The 19,834-nt window shown below is 33.6% G+C and overlaps 1 protein-coding gene across 1 annotated transcript in view; it reads right to left on the bottom strand.

Moving 5' to 3' along the window:
* Nucleotides 1–19,834, bottom strand: part of LOC126809818 (bone morphogenetic protein receptor type-1B) — a 40,000-nt gene that overhangs the window by 18,497 nt on the left and 1,669 nt on the right. Inside the window, exons 2-6 of the mRNA XM_050534606.2 lie at nucleotides 14,419–14,597; nucleotides 3,982–4,102; nucleotides 3,515–3,623; nucleotides 796–934; nucleotides 10–202 (exon numbers count right to left, since the gene is read on the bottom strand). Of these exons, the coding sequence (XP_050390563.1) occupies nucleotides 10–202; nucleotides 796–934; nucleotides 3,515–3,623; nucleotides 3,982–4,102; nucleotides 14,419–14,597 (741 nt within the window). The remainder of the gene's footprint in view (nucleotides 1–9; nucleotides 203–795; nucleotides 935–3,514; nucleotides 3,624–3,981; nucleotides 4,103–14,418; nucleotides 14,598–19,834) is intronic.

Here is a 19,834-nt window from a genome sequence, read left to right as displayed (position 1 = left end):
GCCACTTACCTAAAATATTGTCATGTCTCAACAGAACAGTTTGGTAGAGTTCTGTTTCACGGAACCAACTAGCTTCTTCTGTTGTGAAGAAAATTTTAACAGCTACACTTTCACCCCTCCATTTACCTTTCCATACTTCCCCATATCTACCTTTACCAACACTTCGTACTAGATGTATCTGTTTAGCTATTGTTCGCTGAACCTACAAAACAAAATGTCAATTTAATACCGTATCCAGATTATAAACATCAATTTCACTGGATTTATATTTGTTTCTGCTGAAAATCTTAAGTTTATAGATAAAGCCAGGGTTGTGATTCTGCTTAGTGTATCAAAACTAAAATTTGATCAAATCAGAACTCTTATTACTAATAGAAACAAGCCAACAGTGAGGCTAATGTCTCCCGCCGAAATCCCAAAATAAATAGATGTTATGTTTCAAAGTCTTGACCAATCAAATTGCTTATCGCCCCTTAGCCTAAGCATACAATTCTCATCATCGAACTTAGTCAATGATATAATGAATCTATACACTGAGTTTCATAGCTCTCACTTAATTATAACCAAAATTATCATGCCCAAAATCATTAACAAATCAAATTGCTTATCTCTGCTTACCCTAAGCAGAAAATGCCCATCTTCGAACTCCATCAAGGTATAGACCTAACAATAACACAGTAGAACACCAGATTCAAAATTTTCATGTGAAAAATTTATTGACATTGATTCCAGAGATAATGCTAATCAATAATTGAATTGATTAAGCACAATTTTAGAATACTGTATAATACATACCAACAATGGAAGACCAGAGCCACTACCTGAGCTGTGTGATTGCTCTATTAATTCTGATAGTGTTTCACCATTAGTTATAAAGTTTTCATGTTCAGCTTCTTCTAGTATCTGTCTTCTTTCTAATTCTCTTCTTCTATATCTTTAAAAATGTCAAATTAACAACATTAAAGATACATTCTCACGAAAGTATTTATAAGGTAGTTATTTCCAATAAAAGTATGGCAAATTTGGTATAAATGAAAACTTGATATTCCCAATCATACTAGAAAAATACGGGATTCCCTGAAAAACACTCACTGGGCAAAAATGTTGGGGTATCACTAACTGGCAACCCGACAGCTTATTGTCTGCCAGCTTGACTTAGGGAGTGGATGTTATTTCTTGATTGAATGGTTAGGCGATTTTGGGAACATTATGGGGCTTAAAAGTACAACAGACCCTGCAATTAAATGGAGGAAAAAGAAGCTGACAGAAGATAATCCAAGAATTCACTTAGGCTTCAATATGTATGGCAAATGGACAGTAAGTAACGACAAATACATTCTGAAAATGGGCACTCCTCAATCAAGTTACGTAACAAACATGGCTTCTAAAAATAGACCTTTTTATATATAATGTTTTGAGAGGGATATGAAGCAAACTTTTGATTGATTAATTAGTTTGAATATGTTTTTTTTCCCTAATATATCATCAAATCACCCAATTTTTATGCGGGAAGGCATCTTTAACACATCCAGCAAAATTTCATAATTTTAGAATTACTGTCAGAAATAGTTGAACAAATAATCAAAGATTGTCTGATAATTGTAGCATTGTAGTCTTGAGTGTAATAAAAGTTCCGTAGTAAGGGACATAACCCTGGCAGTTATCCTATTTTTTACCAATCTGAATAACATATTAAAATGTCATAAAGATCAAATTTCATAAAGATCTAATAATGGTAATCTCTTGATCATTAACAATGTCTCATAATCTGGGACACAAATTTTAGAGATGTTCATAACTTTTTAAAACTCAGTTTATTTTCTAACATTATTGAACTTAAACAGGAATCATTCTTTTACTGAGCTAAACACAGTCTCTAGAACCTACTTGTGGTGGGATTTTCAGATTGATTGGGTGATGTCAGATAAAGATAGGTTGGGAGGCAAAGAAAACCATACGCCCACAGCAGCTAAGTCGTCTGAGCAGTCGACAAAGGTTGTCACACATATTTATGCTTTTGTAGGTAATTGGAGCATTTATAAGACACTGATATCAATTTCATACAGATCAAATGTTCACATGGTTCAACAAGTGCAACAAAGGCTTTAACTATAGAAGTTATAAACAGAAATTGCTTAAATTCAATAGGCTTTTTCGTTTTACTAATCTCAATAATTTTTTAAAATTTAATACAGATCGGATAACTTTTGTCATTAGAGCATTCACAAGGGGTTCAACAAAGCGAAACAAGGGTCACAATGTAGAACATTACTACGTAGTCTGGTTTCAATAAAAAAAATCTCTTCTTAATTCTGCATTAGTTCAGCATTAATTCGTCATTAATTCTACATTAATTCGGCATCTCCACCATGTTGTGTTGGGATCACTACCTTCTAGATGCCTTCTATATATCAGCACGTGGATGGACGGTCATATTCATATCTCAACCCCCCCCCCCCCCTATATATATTAACAAGACATGCTCGTGGTTCGACCACACTCCGAAGTGTGTGTGCCTTTTATTAACTTCAATATTATATTACAGTGAAGAGTAGGCAGGGGTAGATAACTCCCGTCTCACTTGACTTATATTACAATAATGATCATCCAGTAAAGGATCAATACGACAATAAGTCTAGAAGTAATTAACCGAAATTCAATAGGTTTCTTCATTTTACTAATCTAAATAATGATAAGTGTCATAACAGAAAGGATGATAACTTTAGTTTTTAGAGCGTTCAGTAGGTTCAACAAAGTGAATCAAGGACCATGTGTAACTCTTCAAGTCATTGACGGAAATTCTTGAAATCAAATAGGCTACTTTGTCTCACTAACGTAAACAATATATTTCAAACTGATCAAATAATAAATGTAGTCTGTAGAGTGTTCACAAAAAATTGCGGATGATGGACGGATGGAGAGAGAGAAATGGGGTTTAACGTCCATTCTACACAAACTAGGTAATTTTGGGATAATGGTTCAATTTTATTTCAATAATTCGCTTGTGAATAAGGATCTTTAGCAGTGGGAGGAAACCAGAGGACCCGGAGAAAACCCACGAGGTTGGACAGGCGACCCAACTCCTTGTTATGTACAACCGAAAATTGAAACCACACCAGTTGACTCAATGACAGACCTTATGATGCAGTGTGCACACGCTAACCATTCGGCCATCCACCCCCTGGATGGATAGAGGTGACGGCAATATATGACCATGCAGGCGTGCAAAAACCATAAATTTTATCGAAATTATATTTCTTTAAAAGAAAAAAAAAAAGACTTCAATTAGAGCCACTGCATCATCTTACAACAGTTTATAACTCACATACCTCAGTCAATTTCATTTAAGTCAATATTTGACTTTTCAAATCACCAGTGTCTGATAATATGACATCCACAAACAAATCAATCAAATGACATCTAGGTTTTTATTTGTAATAAGATACATGAAAAGAATTCATCGTGGGGTGGAGCAGACTAAAAATCCATTCCTAGAAATTTAGAAATGACCTACCTGAGATATACAAATGTAACAGTTATTATCAGTATTATTAGACATACTGTAATAGATATCAGTAAGGCTATTTGTGTAATACTTTCATATTTCTGGGGTTTCATATATTCTGAAATATAAAAAATAGGTTGCCAGGCAAAAAAATAAATGAAACATACACCCGCAGAAGCTAAATCGTCTAAGCAATCGATACGGGGGGAGGTGTAGGGTGGTGTATGTTGGGGTGGAACCTTCTGAAGCCACCTCAGCCTTAGAGTGTCCACAATATTATTTAAATTGATCATGGGTCATAACTCTGAGGCAATTATGAGAAATTGTTCAAAAGCAATAGGTCACTTTATCTCATGAACATAAACACTGTATATAAATTTCAAGTAAATCTAACAATAACTTTAACCTGTAGAGTGTCCTCCACCAGCAAAAGTGGGCACTGGACAAACAGAAGTGACATCCTAGCCTGTACTTACCTGGGTAAGGTGGTGTTGTGACTTCCGTTAATATTAATTCTAAATCTAGATTACATTCATCTCTATCATCACAACATTTGATTGTTCTAGGTAAATGATGGGGTGATTTATCTCCATTACACTAAAAAAAAAAAAACAACAGATCAATTAATATCAAATACATTATTAAATCTATATGAAAGAGATTATTTTTGGACTTGAAATAAAAGTTATTATTATCATTATATTATTATTCAGTCTCAAACCACCTACATGTGTAAACCCCATCTTTAACCCTCTGCATTCCACCCTCTGTTAATCCTGCACTATAAGCACTGCGCACTATTGCTCTTTTAATAAAAGAAATATTCTAAAAAGAAAAGGTACCTTTTTTAAACTTTTTTTGAAACCTTAAAAATTTGGTTTGAAGTATATGTTACGCTAATTTTTATCTTAAAGGACAATATTGGTGCCAGTCGTTATCACATATGTGATAGAGCTGGTTAAACACATTCCAAATATAATTTTAACACAGACTTTTTCTGTTTTTCTTTCGTGTTCTCTTATCTAGTGGCAGTCAATTCTTTTTATGAATTGTCAGATATCCTCTCACAGTCTCACACAACAACTTTAGGTCTTGGAAGGAATTATTAGTGAGCAGAAATTCGGCTGTGTATCTGTTATCACTCGTCACATCAGTCAGTTATATAGAGGTATGACTTGTGTTTTCCTTTGGCGTTCGTCACTTCCGATTCAGGAAACCTGTATTACTCAGCTATCGTAGCAATGATCTCTGTGTTAAAATTATATTTGGAACGTGTTTAATTAGTTCTATCACATATGTGATAATGACTGACACCAATATTGTCCTTTAATGGAAGATGATTGTAGTGTTGTGGCTGTAATGTAGATCTCAATTATATTTTTAATAGTCACTTTAAACATGAAACTTAACTACTATTTTTTTACAAATAATTAAAGGTAATATATTCCAGAATAGAAGGAAAAATTTAGAATCTTGAAGTGTACACAATACAAGGTTTTAAGAAGCATATCAGTCAAAAATCTTATTAAAATTGATCACCCCTATTATAAGTTATGGTCATCTGTAGTTCGCATTAAATTCGACTGATTTCATCTTTCTACTAATCGTTTATATACATACATGTACATAGGAATGGTAACTCATTTCTATCAACAAACATCAAGGCCAAGATGGCATGGTCCATAATCCAGGAAGTTACAATTTGATATATGACAATATCGAAAGGAACGAAGATCTTCAGTTTGTAAACATACATTGAGTTTCATCGATATCAGGTAAAAATTGTGACCTCTAGAGTGTGCACAAGCTGAATACGTGATTTTTTCGTACAATCAGGGGCCATAATCCATGTTGTTACGGTCCGATACATGCCAATATGAAAGGGAACCGAGATCTTTTGGAGATAAACCTATACTTCAAGTTTCGTCTAAATTAGAAAATTGTGACCTGTAGAGTGTCCACAAACAAATTGTGGATGGACATGGGTGACTACAATACGGTATATACGTCCACATGAGAATGTGGACATATAAAAACTGTTCCTTTCTATAGAAGTCAGTGGCTATAAAATAATAAGTGTATAAATATACAGTACTGGCACTTTAAATATTGACACACGTTGGCAGTTTACTGAACATGTATCTATCAACTTCAAGATGGACATGGTTTTTTTTACATTTCTTCCAGATGTTGTGCTAGATAACCAAAACTAACATTCATTATTTGAATAAACAGATAACTGGTTCAGAATCCAGACTAAAGACATAAAAGAACATTGATATCTTTAAATGTGTAAAAGTGTAAAGATTGTGTATAATATTTTGACTACAAAGTACAAATATATATACATTAGCAAGTGGCCATAAACACTGAAAGCCGCAAAAATCATTTCATTTTAAGAGTTCATTGTAAACACATTAAGAATGTGAATTAGGTTGAACAAACAGTCTTTTTCATGTTAACAAACTAACTATGTGTTGACATTTTGTTAAGAGAACAAAACTCAACAAGACCTATACTCTGATCTTTAGGTAATAAAAACATGGAGACTACATCAGAGCTAGTATATCTGAACACAGATACCTTTTCTCCTCCACATAACAAAGCTTATTATATTGTGAATAGAGCAGAAAAGAGGTGTATGAAAGCTGTAGGTCTTATAGATCAAGCGACAGACAGGAGACATAAGAATCAGGGGTGTGTGTCTACTGAAAGTAACCAACTGTATTTTATAATCTTGTGTGATCTGTAGACCATATTATTACTACAGTGTACAAAATACTTTATTTGTTCTACAAAAATATTAATATCTGATCATAAAACTATTGCACAAGTTCTTATTTGAACACAACACTGTTTTCTAGACAACAATTAAATTCAATTCTACACACACAGACTTTAAGAAGATCATAATGCTGAATATAGATGGGTTTTTTCCTGTGTACTTTTTAATCAAATATTTTCAGATTTGGAAAGATGTCTGATGGTTGTTAATAAAATAAAATATATCAAGGAAATGTTTTATATAGCATAGCCTATATATATGTATAATAATCTGTGGCAATTCTAAACATGCTAAATTTCACTCGTAATCCAAAAAAAGCTTTTAAAAAAGGCTAAAATTATCTCCAATGAAAAAACATTCAGTGTTAAGATGGAACAATAGTCTGGCTCCTCCGAGTCTCCTACCTACAAAAATTATCATTCAACTCTAACAAATATTTAAGAGAGACATACCACCCAAGGCTATTTAGAATAGTTAAGTTCACAATTTACAAGGTTAGGTTTCCCTATCTCTATGTCTCTTTGTTCAATTAACTGTCGACATTTTGGATTTGTTTTTATATTCAATTCAATTCTAAAAAAAGAAAACACCTTTACATAACATCTGAGTTACTAGAGTATTTAAAAAATCACTTGTGATTATAAATAAGATTTGGATGAATAAAACAGGTAAATTTGTATCTGTATGCATTTAGAAATATGACTATTGGTGTATCACCAAAATAATTTCTTCATCTATTAATTGAAGTAGGTTATGATCAATAATAGTGTTTCCATGGTTTATGGTCAAATAACATAGAAAGGAAAGTACTGAAAACTGAAAGACTATGAATAAATGTATAACAACTATTATTAGTAGGTCAAAAGACATGATTACTGCTCTTATAACAAAGCATCCAATTAACCTATATTATATACATACATCTATCCAGTTTTCTTTACAAAAAAAATAAAGTTACTCAGAGATAGTCTAAACCTCAGATTTACTTGAGATTTCAGTTCAATAATGGACATACATGTACATACAAATAATAATGGACTTTAATCTCTGATTTTCTACACATGTAGTTGAATTCTAATTAAGTTTAACCCACATTTTTCCGTCCAGAATAAAGAGATAGGTTGTCCTGCAATGAAACACACACCCACGGAAACTAAGTCGTCAGAGCATTCCGGAAAGGTTGTCGCATATTTATTTTATTGTAGGTTATGGCAATTGGAGCATACATTAAAGATAGGTTGCCAGGCAACGAAACATACGCCCACAGCAGCTATATCGTCTGGGCAGTCAACAAGAGTTGTCGCATATTTTTCCTTTTTTCGGTAATGAAACATTTATAATACATTAAAATCTGATTAAGAGTAACAACTCATTAAGTAATTTTCAGAAAACCATTAGAATTTGTTTGGATTTTATAAAGTTCTGCCCCATGCTAATATTTAGTATACGAAACTTTTAACATCCTGGATTTAGCTGTTCAAGTCAAAAAGATTCATTGAAAATCAATATACTTGTTTGTCTCAAGACCTTAAACTCTGTGTATCAATCTGAAGTCAGATTTTTTAAAGTGATCAAGGGCCATAACTCTGGCAGTAATTATCGGAAATCGCTGAAAATCAATAGGCTTCTTCGTCTCATGACCCTAAACACTGTGTATAAATTTAAAGCCAATCGGATATTAACTTTGACCTCTAGAGCATCCACAAGATTTTTTGAAGTGATCAAGGGACACAACTCTTGCAGTAATTATCGAAAATCGTTGAAAGTCAATAGGATTCTTCGTCTCCTGACCTTAAACACTGTGTATAAATTTAAAGTCAATCGGATATTAACTTTGACCTTTAGAGCGTCCACAAGATCTTTTGAAGTGATCAAAGGCCTTAACTCTGGCAGTAATTATCGAAAATTGTTGAAAATCAATTGGCTTCTTCATCTCATGACCTTAAACACTGTATAAATTTAAAGTCAATCGGATATTAACTTTAGCCTATAAAGCATCCACAAGCAATTCTTGAATGCCGGACCGCAGACAGACAGACGGCCGGCTGGCCGGGGGCGACAACAATATACGACCACATTTCAATGTGGGCGTATAAAAATTGATCAAAAGTAATAACCAAAGAAGAAATTATAAGAAATACTTAATATTCTATTAGCTTTTAGTTCTGTGAAGTGGTAATATTTATTATATAAAAAGTTTTCTTTTTTTAAAACCTACATGTATGTACACAAAGATATATGTTGTCCAGGCCGTTAATATAAGATGACTTAACATGATGTATTAATATTTCTTAAGTGAATTTCAATTTGGTCCACAAGAAAAAATCTTTAGATTCTATAATTTGTGCATTGGCAACATTTCATGAAGGTTAAGAAGGGCAATAGTTCTAGAATCAGTATTATCAGAAATGGTTGAAAGATTTACATGTACTTATAAGTTGAACAATGAAACAGTTTAAAATTCAATAGCAGCCCACAGCAGCAGCTAAATCGTCTGAGCGGTCGAAAAAGGTTGTCGCATATTTATTCTTTTGTAGGTAATTAGGGGCATTTAATAGACAATTTCATACAGATGACATTATAATTTTCGTTGTTTGAGGGTTCTAAAAACTAAAACAAGGGCCATAATTCTGGAAGTAATCTACAGAAATTGTTGAAATTTGACAGACTTTTCGTTTTACTAATTCAAATAATGCATATAAATTTCATACAGATCGGATGATAACTTTTGTCATTCGAACACTCACAAGGTTCAACAAAGTAAAACAAGGATCATAACTCTAGAAGTAATTGACGGAAATTGCTGACATTCAATAGGCTTCTTCATTTCACTAATTTAAATGATGCATATGAATTTCATACAGATTGGGTGACAATTTTTGTCGTACAAGCGTTCACAAGATTCAACAAAGTGAAACAAGGGCCATAACTCTAGATGTAACTAACGGAAATTTGCTGAAACTCAATAGGCTTGTTCGTTTAACTAATTTAAATGATACATATAAATGTCATACAGATCGGATAATAACTTTTGTCGTTAGAGGATTCCCAAGGTACAATAAAGTGAAACAAGGGCCATAACTCACAGCGTAATTAACAGAAATTGCTGAAATTCAATAGGCTTCTTCGTTACACTAATTTAAATGATGCATATCAATTTCAAACAGATCGGATTCTAACTGTTGTCATTAGAGTAGAATGGTTCAGAGACCCACTTATCTGTCTGATTGCCTTATCGAGAAATTTTCTGAAGTGAGCAAAGTTTAGTCCAGCGCAAATGGTTTCGGATGTCGCAGCCAATATACGTCACACGAGGTATTTTACAAACAGGTATTGGTATATAAAGCCAAGAAAAAATTACACTTATTACGCAAATCAACTTTCGTGTTTATTTAATAGCGAACACAAGCAAAAATTTTGATTGCACTCTTTGATTTAATTTTTGATTTTGGCGATTTCGGTACAGAGCTAGCTGTAATAGCTTCGTTTCATTTCTAACTTTCAAAACCATGAGCGTGGCAAGATAAACTCATAACAAAATGATATTTTAATTAATCTAGATAATAAAAATGTAGTTTTTCTTGTTCTTCTTGACCTAAGTGCTGCTTTTGATACCATCGACCAAGCACTTCTACTTACACGTTTAAAAGATTATTTTGGAATTACTGGCTATGCCCTGAAATGGTTTGAATCATATCTCACTTCACGAAAACAGTCTGTTGTCATAAATAAGCAGTCATCAAAACCAGTAGACATAAAATATGGAATTCCGCAAGGATCAGTACTCGGTCCGTTATTATTTACGGCTTATACTTGCCCTCTTGGTAAACTTCTTAGAGATCACAATTTAGACTATCATATATACGCAGACGACACACAACTGTATGTGGCTGTAACACCCGACAACGAAAGTAAACAAATCATTCAGTTGGAGAAATGTATTGATAATGTAAAAAACTGGATGAAAAACAACTTTTTAAAACTAAACGATGATAAAACTGAATTATTAAAAATAGGAACCGATCATAGACTCTCATCAATTATTACAAAATATGTTAAAGTGGGTGGTGCTGTCATACATCCAAGTAACAGTGTACGGAACCTCGGTGTTAAATTTGGGAAAAATTTTGACATGAAAGAACATGTGTCGAATATGTGTAAATCCGCCAATTTTCAAGTATATAATATAGGTCGCATAAGAAACTTTATTGATACTGATACTTCTAAAATGCTTGTCAACTCACTTGTAACCTCCCGCCTTGATTATTGTAATTCTTTATTGTTTAACTTGCCTTCTCTTCAGCTAAATAGATTACAAAAAATTCAAAACAAAGCCGCTCGAGTCATTACTAGAACTAAACTATGTGAACATATCACCCCTATTTTACACCAACTGCATTGGCTGCCAGTTACTAGCAGAATTGAATTTAAAATACTCTCTCTAACATATGCTGTCATTAATATTGAAGACTCACCTGACTACCTCAAACAACTAGTGACCCCATATATTCCTACACGCACACTTAGATCACAAAACAAAAACTTGCTAATGCCCTATCATGCAAAATCCTCATTTGGGGAAAGGTCTTATAGTTTTGCTGCTTTTAAACTATGGAATAAGTTACCTTCTGAAATTAAAGATTCCCCTTCCCTGCCTGTTTTTAAGAAAAAGTTAAAGACCCACCTTTTTAAAAGCCATTTTAATTGCTAAATGCTTAAGCTTTTTCAGAGTTTACTTTTTTATTATTGTATACCATATTTTATTCTAATTGTGCAATGTTCTTATTATTGAGATGTTTTATATTTTATACCTTTACAATAATGTAATAGCGCCATAGAGCAATCTAAGTATTGGATTATAGGCGCTCTATAAATAAATTATTATTATTATTATTATTATTTGCTTTTATTTAGTATTTAGTGGTTGCAACCTTCGTTTACGTGGTGCTCTCTTTATTTTAGGAAATAAATATTTGCTAGCTCTAAATACACAGAACTATTCGAGACCGGAAAATAACCGAAACAAAATTTTATTTGGGGTCTTTATTTTCTAGACACTTTTCGGTAACTTGGTGCAAATTATTTTCATAATCATAAAATCTTATTTAATTATTGTGTAGACTTAAGCCTTGATCGAGGGAATTTGTTGTTTTTTTCTAGATCTGAGACTGAGCCCTGCAAGATGTCGTCCATCGATGAATTGCTATCCACCATTGGATTGGACAAATACCCCTATGATTTGAGCACTGTAACCAAACTACCCATGGGAAAAATCACAAATAGGCTTATACTAGGCATTGTTAATAAACTCCTGACAACTACGGAGCATCAGTCTATCATAACTGCTTTACATGACGACTGTGTGACGTTTGGTGACAAACACATTCAAAATAGACTGGTCAGACTGAAGACAAAGGCTAGGAAGCTGGGTAAAAGTAAGACTAAGTCCAAAAAATCTACAAAAGCACACGACAATTTTCTTGACACCCCATTTTTCTCAGGGATAGCGGACACGACTCCATCGGCAGATACTAGTGAAATTAATTTCATAAATAGAGAGACTCGGATATGGTGGCTGTTTTAGGACACACAAAAAAAATAATATTTTGAGAGCTCGAGATATTAAGTCGAACGCTCAAGAAAGTTAAGTCGAGCGCTCGAATTAATGTAACCGAACACGTCTGAACCGATGTTTTAAGCTGTATAATTTTGTGCATAATTTGATGATAAACTTGCAGAATAAAGATATTCGTTTTTACAGCCCATCAAAAGCTGCACTGACGTCGCGGACCCCCCCCCCCTCCCACACACACTCCATCTCATGCTCATCACTAACACTAAATATTTCCCGTTATATTTACCCCTTTCCAAGTGGGGAGTATATCGCATATTATTATACAAATCAATAATTGTATATTGAGGTTACAGAGTTTTGCTAGGAGAGACTGACATTTCCTCTTATCTAGAAGCTCAGGTCTGATCCAAGGTTATTCATTTCATATGTAGGAACTGATCATTGCCTAATTTACACTGGCGCAAGTGGCGCGATCGTGCCGGACAATTCCCCCCAACCCTGCCGAACAATCCCAACAACCCTGCCGGTCCTTACACCTTGTTCTAGCTGGAAATTCAACGTCCTCTTTCACCCTCCGGGAAACCTTTACCTTATTAAATTCAGGGTCCTTGCTGTGGGAGGGAAACACAAGGACACAGAGTAAAACCACACAATTGGAAGGCATCTCATTAACTTGGAAGGGGGTAGATATAATGGGAACTATTTAGTGGTGCTGATGAGAATGGGATGGAGTGTAGGGTGTATCCCCTTCCAAGTTAAGGTGTGAGTAGTATGGGATGTGTGAGTGGTTGTCACACTTCACGCTACATGTATAGCTTGCCAGCAACCTCGGGATTGTAGTTCTGGGTTCGGTCACTGGTGTAAGCGTATGTGACTTGATGATACAGATGTTAAAGTAGCAGCGGTTATATTTGCATGTTTTGCTGTCGCGGGACTAAAATCTAATTACACTCCATGTGAGTAAATGCTACAATATCACCATCCTCGGTATCCCCAGTGTACTCATTCCGTTCTACTCCACTATACCCTGGGTTAATCCCTAGGGTTTCCACGATTTCAAATTATCTGCCCTGGCCTTGATTGTAGCTATAGTCTACGAACCAATCAAAAAAACAGTTTACAAACCTGTCGTTTCGCCTTCATTTTTATAAGGGTAGATAACCATATTCATGTCCAGATACTGAATGATTTATGTAAGTAAATGTATATATTTCTAATTCATGTATATTTAATTGTATTATCAAAATCTGTAGTATTTTTCGCTGATTTCAAATATATGTTCGACTTTTGTTATACTATTCGTTCTTTGTCTGAAATGTTTCATTCTGTTATGTTTATTATTCTTGAACTTATCCTTGGAAATTTGATTCACAATAACTTGTCTATGATATCAGGTGGATGTAAAAGTCAACAAACGAACGAACGAACAGAACGAACGAAAGTTCTTAAACCTACATAAACGCACAGTCTTCAATTAATATAATATTATATAATTTGTTGTTAATAGAATAATTTGAACTTTTCTCATTTAGACCAAGTCCTAGCCTTGTCCGTTGAGAGTTACTTCCCTTTGCCAACTTCCTTTGCAAGTAACGATTTATGAGATTGGTCCATAAAAATAGCACAACCATCAAGGGTGGATAACTTGAAAATGTGTCTCCCCCATAGATTAACCCAGGGGTTAGTGGAGTAGAACGGAATAAAAAACCACTGGGGATACCGAGGATGCCATATCACACGAGAGAACGTTGTCCTAATTTTGAATTTCTTGTATTCCGTTACTTTGCAACAAGGAAATAAGCAATGTTTTCGGACTGCGATAAAGACTTATTCGTTTCAGGGGTGTGATTCCGTTTTTTACGTGACCAACGGAATGAAATCACTGGGGATACCGAGGATGCCATATCACACGAGAGAACGTTGTTGTCCTAATTTTGAATTTCTTGTATTCTGTTACTTTGCAACAAGGAAATAAGCAATGTTTTTGGACCGTTTCAGTGGTGTGATTACGATTTTTTACGTGACCAAGGGACATAACTCGTATTGTCACTAAGAATTAACTGCCTTGATAATGGAAGCCAGGAAGATTTTGAAGCATTTATAACAAATTTCCAAATGGTTATATCCTCAAAAATCAAATGTGGTCAGACGTCTATTGCTGATGAATGAAGTTTTAGAGCATTCACAAGATTCAACAAAGTGAAACAAGGGCCATAACTCTAGATGTAATTAACGGAAATTGCTAAAATTCAATAGGCTTCTTTGTTTTACTAATTTAGGTGATGCATATAAATTTCATACAGATTGGTTGATAACTTTTGTCTTTCACACGGTGCAACAAAGTGAAACAAGGGCCATAACTCCAGACAAAATTAACAGAAGTTATTGAAATTAAATAGGCTTCTTCAACTCACTAATGCAAACAACATATTAATTTCAAAACAATCAGATGATAAATGTAGTCTGTAGAGTGTTCACAAGAAATTGTGGATGACGGACGGACAGGAATATATGACTACATTTCCATGTGGTCGTATAAAAATGTTACATTACCTGTAGGAGTGGCCCATCATCATCTGCCAAACAACCATAAGTTGATCTCTCAATCTCCCCACCTTTATCTTTAATCACTTCTTTGGCAGCAAAACATTTACTGAAGGAGCTTGTAACACATGTTTGATTGACAGTTTCATATTCATCACATGGATCACAATGACACACTAGACCACTTGCTGTAATAAAATTATATAGCATCTTAATGGCAATTACATTTTTCATCTAAGATTAAGAATGGACTTCAAATCTGTATTGCGTGTGCTGAAAATTCATAACACAATATAAACAGTGTTATTCAATATTCCTTTAAATTTATGATATTTAATTTGATCCAATATATATAATGATTTAATATACGATACTATAGATATCAAAAAATTGGTTCTAACTTCTTTCATTACTGAGAAGTAACTAATTTTGTAAGGGTTACTTTTAAATAGATTTTTTTTCGCATTTTAATTTCCCATTAGAAAGTCTCATCAGCTAACTTACTGGTACGTATGTAATTTAGTAACCAAATTTGCCAGGATCACTATTTTGACATATGTAACACATGGACACAAATATAACTGATATTGCAGCATTTAGTTGATTCTGTTTCTGTTTTATAACATGTGTGCAATGCTTGTGGAAGTTACATAAGTTCAAGTGTAACGTGGCACCGGAAGTGACATACGTTCAATGAAACCCGTCATTACTGCATTGCAGTTCTAGTTACACTTTTAAAAATTACAAGCAAAAAATTGCTTCTGGTATTGGAAATAAGATTTGAACCCTGATATAAACATCAATAGGCTTCTTTGTTTTACAAATCTAAATAATGCATAAAATGAATACGGTACAGATCGGTTGGTAACTTTTGTTATTGGAATGTTCACAAAGGGTTCAACAAAGTGAAACAACTTAACAAGGTCAATAACTGTTAAAGTTATAAACATTAATAGACTTCTTCATTTGACTAACTTAAATAATGCATAAAAATAACTTTTGTTGTTGGAACGTTCACAAGAGGTTCAACAAAGTGAAACATGGGCCATAACTTTTGAAGTAATTATCTGAAATTGCTGAAATTCAATAGGCTTATTTGTTTTACTAATTTTAATAATGCGTGTAAATTTAACACAGATTGGATGATAACTTTAGTCATCAGAGCGTTCACAATATTCTACGAAGGGTAACAAGGACCATAACTCTAGAAGTAATTAACGGAAATTATAGAAATTAAACAAAGTGAAACTCTAGATGTGATTAACAGAAATTGCTGAAATTCAATAGGATTCTTCTTTTTACTGATTTAAATGACGCTTATAAATTTAATACAGATTAGCAGATAACTTTTGATGTTTGAGTGTTCACAAGGTACAAACAGAGTGAAACAAGGAACATAACTCTAGAAGCAATTAACAGAAATTATTGAAATTAAATAAGATTCTTCATCTACTAATGTAAACAACATACATCAATTTTAAAACAATCGGATGATAACAAGCCAACAGTGAGTGACTGAGGCTGATGTCCCCCGCCGAAATCCCAAAATAAATAGATTATACAGATGACACATATTAATTAATCGCACATTTATTTTTTTCAAAAGTATCAAGCAATCAAACTGATTATCAACTATACACTAAGTTTCATCACTCTCTATCAGATAGAATCAAAGTTATCTTGTCCCAAAGCATCGACCAATGAAATTGCTTAGCTCTGCTTAGCTTTAGTTCAAAATATTAATCACTGAACTCCGTCAAGACATTCACCAAATGAACATCTACATCAACTTTAAACATTCTACCTTAATCAAAAGCAGAGTTGTTATGTTCCAAAGTTTTGACCAATCAAATTGCTTATCGCTCCTTAGTCCAAGCAGAAAATTCTCATCATCGAACTTAGTCAAGGTCATGATATAATGAATCTATACTAGACGTTTCATCACTCTCACTTAATTAAAACTAAAGTTATTGTGTCCCAAAGCATCAACCAATCAAATTGCTTATCTCTGCTTACCCAAAGCAGTAAATTCTCAGCTTCGAACTCTATCAAGGCATTCACCTAATAGACACCTACGCCAAGTGTGAACATTCGAACTCAATTAGAATGAGAATAAGTGTGTTACAAAGTCTTGACCAATCAAATTGCTTATCGCTCTGTTTACCTTGAGCAGAAAATGTTCATTATCGAACTTAGTCAAGATATTGATGTAATGAAACTATACACCAAGTTCATCACTCTCGCTTCATTAGAACTAAAGTTATCGTGCCCCAAAGTATCAACCAATCATATTGCTTATCCCTGCTTACCCTAAGTAGAAAATGCTCATCCTCGAACTCCATCAAGGCATTGACCTAATAAACACCTACACCAAGTTTGAACATTCTACCTCAATTAGAAAGACGGTTGTTGTGTTCCAAAGTCTCAACCAATCAAATTGCTTATCGCTCTGCTTACCCTAGTAGAAGATGCTCATTATCGAACTTAGTCAAGGTATTGATGTAATGAAACTATACACCAAGTTTCATCACTCTCACTTAATTAGAACTAAAGTTATCGTGTCCCAAAGCATCAACCAATCAAATTGCTTATTTCTGCTTACCCTAAGAAGAAAATGCTCATCTTCGAACTCCATCAAGGCATTGACCTAATAAACACCTATACCAAGTTTGAACATTCTAGCTCAATTAGTTATTGTGTCCTAAAAAGTATGACGGACAGACAAAGCCATTTTAACAGTCCCCTGCTTTCTTCGAAAGGTGGGGAACAAATATGATCAGATAAAAAATGTAGTCTGTAAAGTGTTCACAAGAAATTGCGGACAATGGACCGACGGCAATAAACAACCACATTTTCATGTGGGCATATAAAAATTAATACGTAAAAACATATTTTCAAGAATTAATGAAAAATGTCACAATACCCAAGAAAAGAAAATATTTTATTTCCATTATCTATGAAGTAATTACCATTACTTAAAGGGACAATAACACTCTTGCTGGCTTGAAAGCTCCAGAAAATAAATAATATCTCTATCTTCATGTAAGTACTTGATGTTTAAGTGTCCTACCTGTTGTGTAAATTATCCATTACATCCTATTTTACTTGTCCAGAGGGTTCGAAAATATTTTTAAATCAAAGTTTCATTTGAAAAGGTTTACGTTAGACGTTTCAAACCATTATGTTGAATTTTTCATAATTTTTAATAAGGTGTGTTAAGATGAAATTTGTATCATCAATTAATTGAAATATTCTAAAATAGTACAATTTGTTGACCAGAATAAAGATTGGGACATATTATTCAGTTACAACAAGAGTGGTATTGAGCCTTTAAAGATACATTAGTTAAGAGTTTAATAAAGACTTGGCCATTCTTGCTATAATAATTATCAACAAAATTATTTGAATGTAATATTAATCATCAATGGACCTGTTATAAATATACAAATATTTGACTGGAAAAAAAAACAACAAAGTTTATAAGTCTGACTCTGAATCTGCTCATTAATAATTTGGCCTGTATTTCTAACTTGGATAACATGAAACTGGATCTTTGAAATTCCACATAAAGATCATTAAAACTGGATCTTTAAGGATATATTATGTCAGATTTAGATAAGGACAAATTAGATGATTTTTGTTAATTTTAAACAATATCTAGGAATTATTAAACAGAGATTTGATATTGAATGAATGTGAAAGAAATTAGTGCTAAATACACTAGATTAAATAATATCCAGGTTACAGTGCTAGGTCCTACCACAGTCAATTATAGCCCGTTCAGACGCTTAAGTTGAACTGGTTTAAAAACCCTGGGGATCGTTAAACCAGTTTAACTTAAGCTTCTGAATGCAAATGTGGGGCAAATAAACTAGTTTAAAAACCCCAGCTTGCGACCTGTCTTCGAGAAGGCTTTTTATTTTAAACTGGTTCATCTTAGCCGTCTGAACGGGTTGGCTTAAAAACCCTGGCTCCAGCTTGCTTTGAGCATGCACAGTACATTACATTCCTGTGAAAATATCGGGGTCAGACAGTGCCAGTGTTATGGAAAGTGTGCGAGAACCGAATAAAGAATATGAAGCTACTCATGCGTAGTTAACTCTTACTTCCGACCAAAGAGGACAGAATAGTTAAACTGGTTTGGCTTATAGTACGTGTGAACGCAACATGATGCCGTCTTAAAAACCTCAGCGATTATGAACTTGTTTAAAAATAAGTGTCTGAACGGGCTATTAGTGTCAGTGCTGAAAAGATCCATACTATGTTTATATTAGATAAGAAACCTCATCTCTCAACTCTCCCATATAATAGATAGAACTATATACATGTAGATCTACCTGGTCAAGTCTGATGCAGATCAGATCAGGCTTTCAATAAGCAAACCTGACAATTCTTTCTTCAAAACAACAATTGATTATAAATTGTTATTTATAACATTTGTGCCACATCCATAAACCTACCTGACATGGGTTCAAATCACCTCTTTTAAATGGAAGTGATAATAGCTGGCTTTACCCAGCTTTTTAAATTTGACATATTTAGGCTGCGGTTAATTGTCTGCTTCTCATGACCTGTGTTTGTGAAATATACATGCTACATGTACATGATGTAATTATTAATTATTGAGATAGAATTTAAAATTTTGAGTTTAATGCTCTTTCTATTTCAGCAATAACTAATGTTGGTTACTTGGTCATTCATTGAAAACCCAACGGTAACTGGTGTTCGCAATTTATTCACATTTAATAAAAATTTTATAGATGGAAATATATGTTGCACAATAGCCGGGCATCAGAAGACTTGATCATAATAATAGGTTATTAGTGATACGCTTCTAAGTTAACCCTACGTTAATTCATTCATTCTTGGCATTTCATTTCTTTATCTTCCCCTACTTTGACAGGTTACGAAATGACCTGTTTCAATCATGTTGATGATTTGTTCTGACATAAATATTCAAAAGCATACCTTTGGATTTTTGAATACAACATTAGTTAGATTATTTAAAATGTCAATCCAAAGAATTTATTACACACGTGTTCATTTCTCTAACCGTGAAGGAAGATAGTACCAATAACTTGTATGCTAATTGTCTTCAACTTTGACCCCATCAGCACATGGTATCGTGATAATATAAATACTTTTATAATTTTGTCTATCTTCATCAAAGTATTCACATTTATTAAGTATCTTTGTGTCCTTTTGAGACTGTGTTTATAGAGTGTCGTGGTTAACAAATTACTGTGAAGTAGTGTCAATCAGTCGGTAGGCTTACCTCATGATCGAGGCAGCAGTTTTGGAACTGTTGGTCACATAGTGCTAGTCACGTAAATAAAATATTTTAGCATTAATTTAAAAACATTTATATCTTTCTGTGAATTTTATTACAATTTACAAGTGCCTTATTAAGTATGTATGTCGTCTT

The sequence above is a fragment of the Patella vulgata genome, chromosome 2 (genome assembly GCF_932274485.2).
Source record: "Patella vulgata chromosome 2, xgPatVulg1.2, whole genome shotgun sequence".
NCBI classification, from domain to species: Eukaryota; Metazoa; Mollusca; class Gastropoda; family Patellidae; genus Patella; species Patella vulgata.
This window is presented reverse-complemented; position numbering and strand designations above follow the sequence as displayed.